This window comes from Ursus maritimus, unplaced genomic scaffold (assembly GCF_017311325.1).
Source record: "Ursus maritimus isolate PB19 unplaced genomic scaffold, ASM1731132v1 scaffold_7, whole genome shotgun sequence".
In the NCBI taxonomy this organism is placed as follows: Eukaryota; Metazoa; Chordata; class Mammalia; order Carnivora; family Ursidae; genus Ursus; species Ursus maritimus.
This window is the reverse complement of record NW_024426885.1, coordinates 33,019,606-33,031,697: the sequence shown is the minus strand read 5'-3', so window position 1 is coordinate 33,031,697 and position 12,092 is coordinate 33,019,606. Positions and strand designations below refer to the sequence as shown.

The following is a 12,092-nucleotide window of genomic DNA, read 5'->3' as shown; positions in this document are numbered from 1 at the left end:
GAAGCCAACTATCGACTGAGCTTCCTCCACGCTACAAACTGTCCTTGATGCCGGGACAGAGGGGTGCCCCGCCGGAGCCAACTGAAACCAGAGAAGGTACAAGGCTGGACTGTATAGGGTCTGGGACGCCACAAAGGAGTTTACTCTGTTCATTGGGCAACCACTGGAGGTTTGCGATTGGAGACTGATGTGACCTAGTATGTGTCCTTAAATGTGACTCTGGCTGCTGTGCAGAGACAAGACCGGTTAGGCGGCTGCTGAAGCAGGACAAGAGGGAAGTCAGAGGGGGGTGGCCTTAGGAGGAGGTTCTGAGAAACGATCTTGGAACTACTTTGGGAAGGCAGAGCAAGCATGATTTACTGATGGACAGGATGTAGAACATGGGGGAAAGAGAAGATTCGAGGGGGACTCTTGACAGTGGTTGGATGGCGGGGCAGGACACAAAAATGGGAACGTCTGGGAGAATGGCAGGTGGGAGAACCAAGAGTTTTGTTTGGAGCATATAAGTTTGAAATCCCAGTGAGATCCTAATGGAAAGTAGGCAGCTAGATGCAGGGATATAGGACTTGGGCCCAAAGATACAATGCTAGGAGTCATCAGGTAGTGTTTACAGCTGTGTGGTTTTATGAAATACCCCTGGGACAAAGAGATGGGGAGAAGAAACCAGAGCCAAAGAGAACCTGTCACTTGGAGGATGGACAATGACTGGAACGTGCAGCAGCTTGGGGGCCTGGCACATAGTAGGGGCTCAATGAATCTTCATTGCAGAGTAAATCAGCGCCCTCATTGCCATTACTCACCAGGTTTCTTGAATAGCTTGCTTCCGAAGTAAGATTTATGGGGATCACAAGCTTGAGAACAAGAGGACAGGGATCTTGTTCATCTTTAGTTACTAGATTTGGTAAATGAAAGCTGTTTTGTGAGGTGATGTGTGGCTATGTGATGGGCGTCTGGGATCATCACACTGAGGCTGAAGAGTCTGGCTCCGACAGCCTGCTGTCAGGCATGAATGACGGGCAGAGCTTTCCCATATCCGGCTGCCTGTCTCCCCCCCTTGCTGCTGGGAGAACAAAACACATCAAAGCGAAGGACCAGGGGGCCCTGGCTTCTTGATACGCCAGCTCCAAGGCAGCGATCTCTACACACACGCGCCCTTCCCCCCTTCCCCACACATTTCACAGATGTCAGTCTGGCATCATGGCCAGGGTTGCACAGCTCCAAAGTGCTCTCACGGAATCCTCACGGCACCCCATCAGGCAGGTACTGTTTCCCCATAGTTCACAAGAGTGAGGTTCAGAGAAGCCACCTGAGCAGCTCCAATTCACACAAGTAGTATGTATCTGAGCTCGATTCTGGCTTAAAACCAAGACACTGGTACCAAAGCCTTGATGCTTTTTCCAGATAAAAACCTGAGGCTCCCGGGAGCTCCTGGGCAATGAAGGTAAATGGCTCTGCATGCGGTGACGCACCGAGTTCATGGGTGCCGCTGATGGCACTGATGGTGTTCCTCTCTAGCCCCACCACTTCTATTCCCAGCTAGCTCTTTTCCCACACTCCAGTGGGAGGCACCATGATGTTCTCGTGGATCTGGTTTCCAGGGCCCCATCTCCTGACTCCCCCAGGGAAGTCCCCAGCCACCTCTCCCTCAACATTTTGGCCACACCTGAATTAACAAGTATATTAAGAGCTAGAGGCCATGAAGGGCTGGGGGTGAGCCCACCATCCCACCTTCTTCATGGACCTAGGGTCAACTGGGGCCTTGAGCCCGCTGGCCTGGCCTAGCCAACACTCACCTCCCCTTTTAGCCTCCAGTGCCTTGGCCAAGCTTGTAGTTAAGACTTTTCTCAGTTAATGGGGAAGCCCCCCTTCCAAGAGGTCAGGAGAAGACACAGTCATTAATAATGGAGATTAGGAACCAGAATAGGCCAAAAGTCATGAAGAGCAGGGAGAGAAGAGCCCTTCCTAGTATATGAAAGTGCACCCCACCCAAACCATCTACAGGACTTGCCACGTTGACACAGATGCAGCACAAATAAAAACCCAGATCACAGGAAATGGGTGACTATATTTTAATAAATCAAAGTCTGGAATCCTAAGCCTTAATTCCTCAGAAAATTCCAGGAAAGACAGTCATTTGAGTGCAAGTTCACTTATCCCCACATATATGTTTAGGTGTACCGAGGTTCAGTGTTTGTGGAGGGGAGGGGAGCAAAGCAGGGCAAACTAAACTCCTAAGGTAAGATCGAGTTGAAGGCTGTGTGAATTAATGGGAACTTCTCCAGTGAAACTCCACATTGCTACAAAATGCTGTGTTCTGCTCTACCATCACAGTAACCTGAAATAGAGAAAACAGTCAGTGAGGACAGAAAGATGGACCCAGTGTTCAACGCACACAGTGAATGTCGTGATGGCCTTAGGGCTTGGCTGTGTTCAAATATGTCTTGTAAGGTCACAGCTGGATGTGGCTGGGATTCATCGGCACCCTCCAGGCTCTTCCTGAAACCCTTTGAATCTCTCTGGGGACAAGAGAGGGGCAGACAGCATAGGATCTGCTGTCTGAAAGTTTTCCTTTGCCTTGTCTTAAGTTTGCCTCACTGCATTGCGAAGGATCGGGGGCACATCCTCCTATTTCGGGAAGTGGGGGCCAAATCACCCTGGCCTCAGCCGCTGTGTGGGTGGCTTCATAGAATGTTCACCGTGTCACCAGCCAGTACCATCGGGGGCTTCGGGGTCACAGAACAACCTTGGCTAGCATCCAGCTCAGCTACCCATGGGAGATCTTGGGCAACCTGTGCCCCGCGTTTTCTCCTCGGTAGAATGTGGATAATGAGAGTATGTCCTTCAAAAGGTTCTCTGAGGCTTGAGGGGGATAATGCAGGTAAATGGCGTGGCAAGGGGCCAGGCTGTGGTGAGATCTTCCCCTACCCTACATTTAGGCTGCCCCCAGGATGAAGCATCAAAATCTTATTTTTTAATGTTTTTCTTTTGGGTTCATATCTGTTGGGTGTCGTGTGGGCCAACTAGTTAGATGACCAACGGAAAAGTTCAGTTTTGTTCTTTTTCTACATTTTTAGCATTACCCTATTTAGATTTTGAAATTCGGTTTCCCGTGGGAGTGAGCGAGTGTCGTTTCAAAATAGACTGCACACTTTCCTCCAGAATGTTATTGGTTTTTAAATCAAGATCCGACAAAGGTAACATCTATAAAAAGATTCAGTGGTTGTTCCAGGGAATCTCAAAAAACATAAGTGAGGAAACCCAGCTAGGCAGCTTCACGGTTATTTGGTTCCATATGAGAAAAAGAGCATTTGTTGAAATGGCTCTGTTTTGAACTTTGCTATGGCGATGTCTCCCTTTCACTTTTTACACCAATGGCCACGTTTGCTGCCCGGCCCTTCACTGGCACCACTGAATCTCTGAACAATATGAATTCAGTCCAAATGCTTTCTGGGGCAGTGTAGCCGCGGACAAAATCATGGGACCACAGGCCGGGCCTCGGGGAGCAGATAAAAAGGAAGAGCCTGTCCTCTGCAGCTTTACTTAATTAAAAGTGCCAGGGTTTTGGAAAAGGGCTTTTTCCCTATTCCCTCTGAAACAGTACCGGGAAAGATCTGGTCAAGAAGGAACAAGATGGGGATGCCTGGCTGTCTCAGTCAGTTAAGCCTCTGCCTTTGGCTCGGGTCATGATCTCCGGGTGCTGGGATCGAGTCCCGCACTGGGCTCCCTGCTAAGCAGGGAGCCTGCTTCTCCCCCCACGCTTCCCCCTTGCTCGTGATCTCTCTCTCTCCCTCATATAAATGAATAAAATCTTTTAAAAATTTAAAAAGAAGGTCCCCTGGGGCTTCTCAGACTCCCTGTTTCCTCCCACATGCGGATGAAATGCGCGTCCTTGGCCCCCCGCGCGGGCAGCGCCGCCCACTCACCGTTGTGGACGATCAGCCTGTACTGCCTGGACAGGCACAGCTCCTCCTGCCTCTGCCGCACGATCTTCTGCGCTTCGGGCGGAAGGCCGTTGGGGTCGCGGGAAAACACGAAGGAGTAGCTGTCAGCGCAGGTACCGTCGAGGTTCAGGAGGCGGCAGGAGTACTGCACGGCGTACGTGTCGTAGTCCGTGTCGATGATCCAGTGGTCATCGTCTGCAAGCCAGAAAGCCGCGGAGCCAATGCCTCTCCCTCGGCAGGCTCCGGTGTCGGGGAAACACCCGGCTCAAGAAACGGGCGCCTTCCTGAAACTGGTTTCATTTCTCTAGGAAACAGGAGACTACAGAGAATTCTGATGGCGTCCATAAAATTGGAAGGACAAGAAAGGACCTTGTTCTCCTTCACAGAAAAGAATCCTGGCGTGGGGGCGGGGGGGGGGGGACCTCATTCACTTCAGTGATTCTCTTTCACCCTGACAATAAATGTGCTAGTATCTGTCCAAAGAACCACCAAGAATGTGAGCCCACTGAAACCATAAAATAGACCTTTCTACTGTTGTCTTCTCCATCTATTCTCCAACAATATCTGTGCCTTTGTGGCTGACGTCAGATGGTGGCCAGCTTCGGGCCCTGTGTCCCCTCGATCCGCTGGGGGATGCCACTCAGACGGTTGGCCTCACGGCTACTCTGCTCCAGCCTAATTCTGGCTTAGTAACCCGACTCCCTTCCCCGCGCTGGCACAGGAGAGTAGTTTTTGTGCCCAGGGTACAAGAGGCCCACCCCCCGACATCACATATTCTTTCTCAGAGCTTATACTTTCCCGATCTCCCCAGATAGATGCAGAGCCGAGCCCCCGAAGAATTAGGATTTCATTTATTGCTGCAGCGGGAGATAAGCCAGGAAGAAGTATACACAAAGGTGGTATAAACGTCATCAAAGGCAGGATGAGAAATAATATTAATAAGAATGTACGTTGGAGAGATTTGCTCTGGAGAAACAACAATGCTCAAGTGTAGCCAAACACCTTACACTTGGCAAAAAGTGGCACATCTCTACTTAATTTAATGTTCTCATTGACACGGAACCATGCCGAGGACTTTCTGAGCACGTAATTATGTATCGGTCACCATGCAGACAGGTTCCATGTTTTCGCGATTATTCCCCCGCCTCCCCAAAAGTGCACGCCGCTATTTCTATCTTACTGATGAGGAAACTGAGGCACAGAGAAGCTAAATAATCTACTCAAGATCACAAAGAGCTGGACAGAACCAGAGCCCACATGCCTAAAGTCTCCACCACACTGTCTCAGCGCAGTAGGTAAGTTGGGGAGAGAGGGGACAAGAAACAAGAAACAAAAAGCCTCTATGCTTCTATCTCACGCCCAGGCCATGTAGCCGGTGATGATCTCTGCTCTACGTTGGTTCCATGGGGGAGGAATCCAGAGGAACCCAGGTTCCCCAGCATCAGAGAGCATAAGGGAAGCCTCTCTTGCCCACCCTAAGTCACCTCTCGGCTCTGAGAACCCCTGGAGTGCCAGCCGAGGACAGGGTTCAGCCTGAACTCAGGTCTGCAGGACAGCTGTGCAGGAGTGGGCCCTGGAGCCCCTGTTCGGCCCCCCAGGCTCTCCAGGAGGAAGAATGAGCCAGCACTGCACCTCCCAGGCTTTCCCACAGCAGAGTGTCGGAGGCCAGAGCTGGGGGTGCCCAGACATATGACTGCTCAGTTATGCATCAGACGGGCCAAGAACAGAAGCCATGGGATCGCCTGCTGGGCCTCACCCTAACCACCGGCTCGCCTCACAGGCTCCCGAGCCTCTGGGCAGTCTTCCTCCTCTGCAAGTAAAGTCATTTCTTCCCTGGTGGTGGGGCTCAGTGTGTCCGTCGGAGGTGCCCCAGCAGCCTAACCCCTCAGACACACATGCACCCTTCTTTGAAATGTCACCCCGATTCACGATCGAGGCAGCTATTAGCTCAGCCTATCTGCAGCTTAATTTCCTTTTTCCAAGACTGTTGCCAGAAGCGAACTCTAACATAAGAACTAAGTAACTTTCAATGCTTGGTTTTAAGAAAATTGACTACTGTTCTTGACTTTAAAAGAAAGGCCTAAGTTGGTTTGGTTTACCTCCAGACTCTTTCTGGCTAAATAGTTCAAAGACGATGAAGAATTTAAATCCTAACCATCTTTACTAGACACTCTCTCCTGAGACGAGAGGTGAACTGCCTGAGCGCCACTCGAAAGAGTGAACTTGGTCCTTCAAACTCCAAATTCTTTGGACTGAACGATCTCGAGCAGTTTCTTAAGCTTCATTGTGCGGAGGAGCAATGCTAAGGACCACAGTAAACCTACAGACTCTGGGGCCCCACCCCAAGACTTTCCAATTCAGTAAGTCTGGGTTTGGGCTCACAAATCTACACTTTTAATAAGCAACCAGCTGATCTAGATGTAGGGGGTCCAGGGACCCCGGCTTCAAGAAACTGCTGTAGACAATCGGGCCCACATTATTTAGCCTGCAAAGGCCCTTTTACCCGCAGAGGGACAGATTTCATCTGGAAGACAGACAAAGGAGAGTCTTTGTCCTGGTCTTTCAGGAGAGGCCCAAAACAGTGATGATCAAAGCTGGTATTTTCTGAGCACTTATTATGCATCAGGCTAAGCATTTTTCACGCATTACCTTAATGTGTCCTCCCAACAATCATAGGAAACAGAGACTATTCTTTGTCCCCATTCCACAGCTCAGGAAATCAAAGCTCAGAGAGGCCAGTCAGTGGTGAAACCTGTATTCAACTGAGATCGGTTGTCGGTGGCATTCCTTAACCCCTGAGACGTCCTGTGTGCTGCTGGTAGAGCTGGGGCAGAAGGCCAGTACAGAGCACGCCCCAGGCTGGGGCAGCAAGCCGTGTCCGAGTCTGCTGAAATTTAATATGTAACTGTGGAAATCTATTACACTTAATTTTCAAATAATATGACCACACATTTAGTGAGCATTTGTTCCTGAGTTATTTTCTCTGCCTAAGCGTACCTTGTTTTAAACACAGCTGTTTGGTGAAAGGCAGCATGTGTAGAAGGGGAGAGAGCAACAATGCAGGCCACTCTCTGAGGCCTCAGACCCTCCTGAGCAAGTCAGCGTGTAGTGCCAGACCAAGGTCAAGGAAGAAAGAAACCGGCACAAGAAAAAAAAGCAGGAGTTTGTAGATGCCCCCCCACCCCCCTCCCCCCCAGCACAGAAAACACATAAGGTAGAAGCACCAACTCATAGTTTGTGGGCTACTTAGAAAACTGAGGGACAGCTCATGCCCTTTCTCATGCCCTAGGCAAAGAGGTGTCACGTAGGGTCGCTAAGTAGCCACATGGCCCTGGGCTAGTCACTTCACTAATAGAGACCTCAGTTTCTTCACTTGGCAAATGAGAGGCTTGGACTCCTGGGGGTCTCTGTGGGACCTCTCATCCCGTGCGCAGAAGATAAAATATGATTTTGTGCCTGGGAGAAAAGGAAGCCCTCATAATGCACACTTACAGAGGACACATGTCTCAGACCCTGCTCTAACTCTCTGCAGGTTAACTCACAGCATCCTCGTAAGACAACTCCACGAGGCAGGTGCCACGATCACCTCCTTCGCAGAGGAGGAGACTGAGGCACAGAGAGGATAAGGAGCACACCCGAGTTCCCACAGCTAGCGGGTCGAGTTAGGATCTGAGCTCAGGCAGTCTGACTTGAGCCCCATGTGCACGGCCGCCGTGCAGTACTGCTCCTTTCTGAAAGGGGACCTCACAAGGGGTTTAAATCTGAGGCTTCTGTGTTGTAGCCACCCCGCTGAATATCTGCAGCCATCACTTTCAAGATTTCAATAGTTTGGGGTTTCTTTTTTTCCCTCCAAACGAAATTCTGGATAGACTCTCAACCTACCAGAGGTAAAAGCAAAACTAATCTGGTTTGGTAGGGGGAGGAGGAGAAAAGAGGCAAACCCCACCTCCTCACTGAATCCCTTCCCACCCTTCCCAAATACACTACCCACAGAACCCTAGTCCTCTCAGGAGTGCATCTGAAAATGCATCCGAGCATTATGTGTTTACATTTACTAAAAATCAGTACACTTGTACCCCCAGTATTGATTTTTGTAATTCGTTATCGGAAAAGCTTACTTTTCACACTAAATGAATCATTCTAGCAAGTTTTGCTACATTATTTGAAATAATTTTTACTACTTACCTGGGAGTTGGAACCCCTGGCTTTTGACACTGGCTCCCACAACTCTGTATGACCACGGGCAAATCGCTACCTTCTCTTGGTCTCAGTTTATTCATCTGTATATTGAACCCCCATCATACAGTTATTTCTCCATCTCTAAGATCCCATGATGTGTCCCCCCCTGGCCAGCATTATTCTCTAGGTACCAAAGAGATTCCAGATTTGAAACTTAAGAGAAATGGAAAGAAAGTAGAAAGGGCATGTAAATGTTGTGTTCTTTTGATCAGCCCGAATTGCAGGATGCTTTTCTGAGAGTCTACTACACCCTGTCCCCCATCTGAATTTCAATGCTTAGAAGAAGGGAAGAGGTCAGTGCCACCCAGAACACTATGACTGGCTCAGTATCCCAGCATCTGCAGGTAGGTCAACCGGGAGTGAGCCAACCCTGTGCACAAGGCTCCCTCCCTCCTTGGATGAGGGTCTCCCAGCCTCTGCTGGGGGTCCCCGAGTAATCAAGCTGTCCCAGGGATTCAGCCCAATGAAATGGAAGAAATACAAAACCAGGTTGAGTGGTGGTGATGTGGGATGGGTCTTGGGGAGGTGGGATGTTTGAGCATGGAGAAGACACACATTGGCACAGTGGCTGGACACGAAAATGGCAGAAGGAGGTCACCTGACAAGCCCAAAGTCCCTTTGAGCTTGGGCCAGGTTTTTGGAGATGAAGGTGAAAGGTGGGCCGGGAGGGGGCCTCACTAGTCCCAGTCTCACCTCCTTAACCTCAGGCCCTGCTGAGGAATCCTGCCACGCACAGACCATTCTTTTCCAGGCTGCCACTGGAGAAGAAACCCAGCAATTTGGTCAGGTATGGCCCCCATCCCCAGAGGCGGTTCCACGGAACTGACTACTCACTTCCTTTCTGGAGAAAGGACGCTACGCCCCAGTACTTCATCTTGAACTTAGCAGAGTCCTCGGTGTCTGTGAAGGTGCCCACCATGTCTGCGCACACGTCCCAGTTACTGCAAAAGCCAAGGAGATTCTGAGCCAGGCCGGCAAAGGGCTTCCTCCCTCCATCCCACCCCGATGCTCCCCTCCCTCTCCAGTCTGGGTTTGGTGCTCAGCTGGGGGCTGGGGAGTGGGGGAGCTCTGACTTCAAAAGACGGACTCGGCCCTTGGCCGTGGCGCTCATCTGGCCATTCTCATCCACAGAGAACTCGGCGACGATGTTGTCCTGCAGAAAGAGGCCCTCGGGGTCCTTCTTGGCCATGGCGTACCAGGTCCCGGAGAACTGCGAAAGAGGTGAGCGCAGGGTTTGGGGGGCCCGGCGTGCAAGGCCGGCCGCCGGTAAGGGAGAACGCAGGGGACCGGGGACCGCGGCCACCGGGCCACCTGGCCGATACCTACGCGAGCCTTGTCGAAGTTCTCCTTGACTCGGAAGCTGCTCACCCGGCAATCGCGGTTCGCCCGGGCGCTGCCCAGCACCGCCAGCAACACGAGTGCCCACACCCACGCCATCGTGCCCGGATTCCTCCCTGCGGGGACCGCGCGCCGTCAGCGCCTGGCCGCGGTCCCCGGTCCTGCTCGTCCGTCCGCGCCCGCCCGCCCGCGCCCGCCGGCTCGCCCGCTGCCCCCTGCCCCCCGGCCCCCCGGCCCCCCGGCCCCCGGCCGCCCAGCCGCAGCTCACCGCGCGGAGCTGCGCGCAAGCCTGGCCGCGGCGTCGGGCGCGCGTGGAGCCAGGGAAGCGAGCGCGCCGCGGGGGCCGCCGGGCCGCTTTATAGCCGGGGCGGGAGGGGGTCGCGCTTTCGTAACGGCCGGGGTGAAAGACCGAGGGGAGGCGCCGGCCGGCCGGCCAGCACTTGCATAACGCGCCCTGACTCACCGCCGCCTGGGCGCAGGGAAGGTCCCTTTGGGCGGGAGCCGCACCTCCAGGGCCGCCGCGGGCGGTGGAGCTGCCGCGCGGGGTGGCCTCGGCTGAGCCCAGCTCCCCACGGCGCCGAGCCGCGGGAACAAGCCCTGGCCTGGTCACTTGGCGCTCGTGCCAGCGGCCGCCAGCTGCGGCCTGGGGTGCCCTCGGGGCCCCCGGCTGCTCTGGCTGGAGGCGCGAGTCGGCCTGGCGCGAGGACCGCGGCCTCCCAGAGAGAGGGGACCTGTGATGCTGGCCGGTGCCTGAGCGCCCGAGCCCCAGCCCTGCCAGATTGGCCTCTCTGCCCTCTGAGGGCCAGTTGTGCAGGGGGTTGGGAATATTTCGGCCAAGTAGTTTTTCATTTTATAAAGGATGTATTTTACTCTCTTTCAGGAGAGTTGTGGTACCTTCTGGGTCAATATTTGTTCTTTAGTTTCAACATCTTTAGAAGCATTAAAACCCTCCCTGTTAAGTATTCTCCAGAAACGCACCGTGGTCAGGGCAGGAAATACTTTAGCAACCTCAATGGTCGCCTCCTTGCTCTGTGGCACTTTGCTCAAACCACCTGGAAGCACCTCTATCAATTGTTTATGACGCAATGTGTTTGCAAAGCCATAGTGGAGTTTTGTTTTGTTTTCAAGACAGCTACCGTGAGTTCACTGAGGAGCGGACAAAAGCGGGAAGGTGAACAAAATTCTATAGTCAACGGCCGATTGAGTCAAAACGCTGTGACTAGTTTTGTTGTTTTGCCTACTTGATGGTACAATTTACTGACCATGTCATTCAGAGTTACAGTTCCTCTAATCAATCAAAGAAGTCACAAGATGCAGCTTTTGACTTGAATGGCCATCAGCAGTATGACAAAGAAATAGGTACCTTCCTATAACTCTTTGGACATGTACCTGTCTGGTTCTCTGCTTCCACTTGCCACTTCCTTCCATTGCTGCTTCCCAGTTGAGTCTTTAGGGTGTCTCTGGGGTGCCAAGGATGGTGCATTTAACTCCTTCCTGCCCCAGAGCTATGAAAGCCCTGTTTCTGGCCAACCACCTAACCGGTTAGGCCAGTTTGGCCCAGGATGTATAATCCCAAATAGCTCCTATAAGAGCTGCCTCTGCAGGGACCATGTGTGGGGCTGCACCCTGGAAGCATCCATGCACCCTGGGTGGGAAATGACTGTAGGGCATCTTTCTCCTGTCCAGTGCTTGGATTCCCTCCTCGACATTCCAGAATGCAAAGGTCTTCCAGCTTCTCTCCAACACATCCAGGAATGGAGGGAGAGCTCCTGGCTGAGCCTAATTGCCTTTGGACAGTTATTGCAGCCCCATCCCTTTCATCTGTTTCTTCTAGAACATATTCTGATGGTCCTTGCACATACTACATGAATGTTGAATAAACGTAGGGAACTTCGGTGCTTTGTTATGCGGATTGGTTTTGCAGCAACATATTTGTTCATTTGTGTGTTAGATGCCCGAGAGGCGCTGTAACTGTTTCTCCTTCTCTCTTTTAATGATAAATCGTGAACCTTGGTGTCCCAGATACCAGCAAAGAAAAACAGTTTATTTTGGCATTCTCTCTCGAATTTCTTCATGATTACAAATAGGTGAATACAGGTCAACTGATGTTTTTTAACTTCAGTGCTTTGAAATTTGTCCTCATAAAATAATTTTTCAAATATGCATGTATATATATAACAGGAAAAAATGTTCACAATGATTACCTCCACGTGATAGAATTAAGGACATTTGATTTGTACTTTTTGTACTTTCCAAATTTTCCTACAGTGAAACTGTTTAATCAGGAAACAAAACAAATACTCTCGTTGCAAACATTTTTCTTTTTCTAGCAATAAGATTATGTTTTAAATCACATCTTAATGGATGTAATTGTGATTGTATATAATATACAAAAAAGTTCATTTTCTGCCATACTTCACGAACAGACCATGATTCATTCATCTTGTTATCTTCCCCTCCTCCCAACTTTTCCATGAGATTTATCGAGACTTGCACTTACTAGGTGCTCAATAATAGATATTGACTTAATGTGTTTTATTGAAATTAATCATGTTAGGTAAACTTCATAAAATA

At 51.1% G+C, this 12,092-nt stretch overlaps 1 protein-coding gene across 1 annotated transcript; it reads right to left on the bottom strand.

Moving 5' to 3' along the window:
* Positions 1-2,055: 2,055 nt before the first annotated feature.
* On the bottom strand, positions 2,056-9,881 carry RBP4 (retinol binding protein 4). The gene is made up of 6 exons (XM_040624778.1): positions 9,787-9,881; positions 9,507-9,634; positions 9,254-9,390; positions 9,015-9,121; positions 3,924-4,136; positions 2,056-2,335 (listed from the first exon to the last, which is right to left on the bottom strand). The coding sequence occupies exons 2-6, from the start codon at positions 9,615-9,617 to the stop codon at positions 2,298-2,300; spliced, it is 606 nt and encodes a 201-aa protein (XP_040480712.1). The 5' UTR covers positions 9,618-9,634; positions 9,787-9,881; the 3' UTR covers positions 2,056-2,297.
* Between the last annotated feature and the right edge of the window lie 2,211 nt (positions 9,882-12,092).

Coding starts and splice junctions, on each gene's coding strand:
- RBP4 (XM_040624778.1), bottom strand. CDS start 9,617: ATGGCGTGGGTGTGGGCACTCGTGTTGCTGGCGGTGCTGGGCAGCGCC. Junction 9,391..9,506: donor AGAACTTCGACAAGGCTCGC/GTAGGTATCGGC, acceptor CCTCTTTCGCAG/TTCTCCGGGACCTGGTACGC. Junction 4,137..9,014: donor GTCCTTTCTCCAGAAAGGAA/GTGAGTAGTCAG, acceptor TCTGGCTTGCAG/ACGATGACCACTGGATCATC.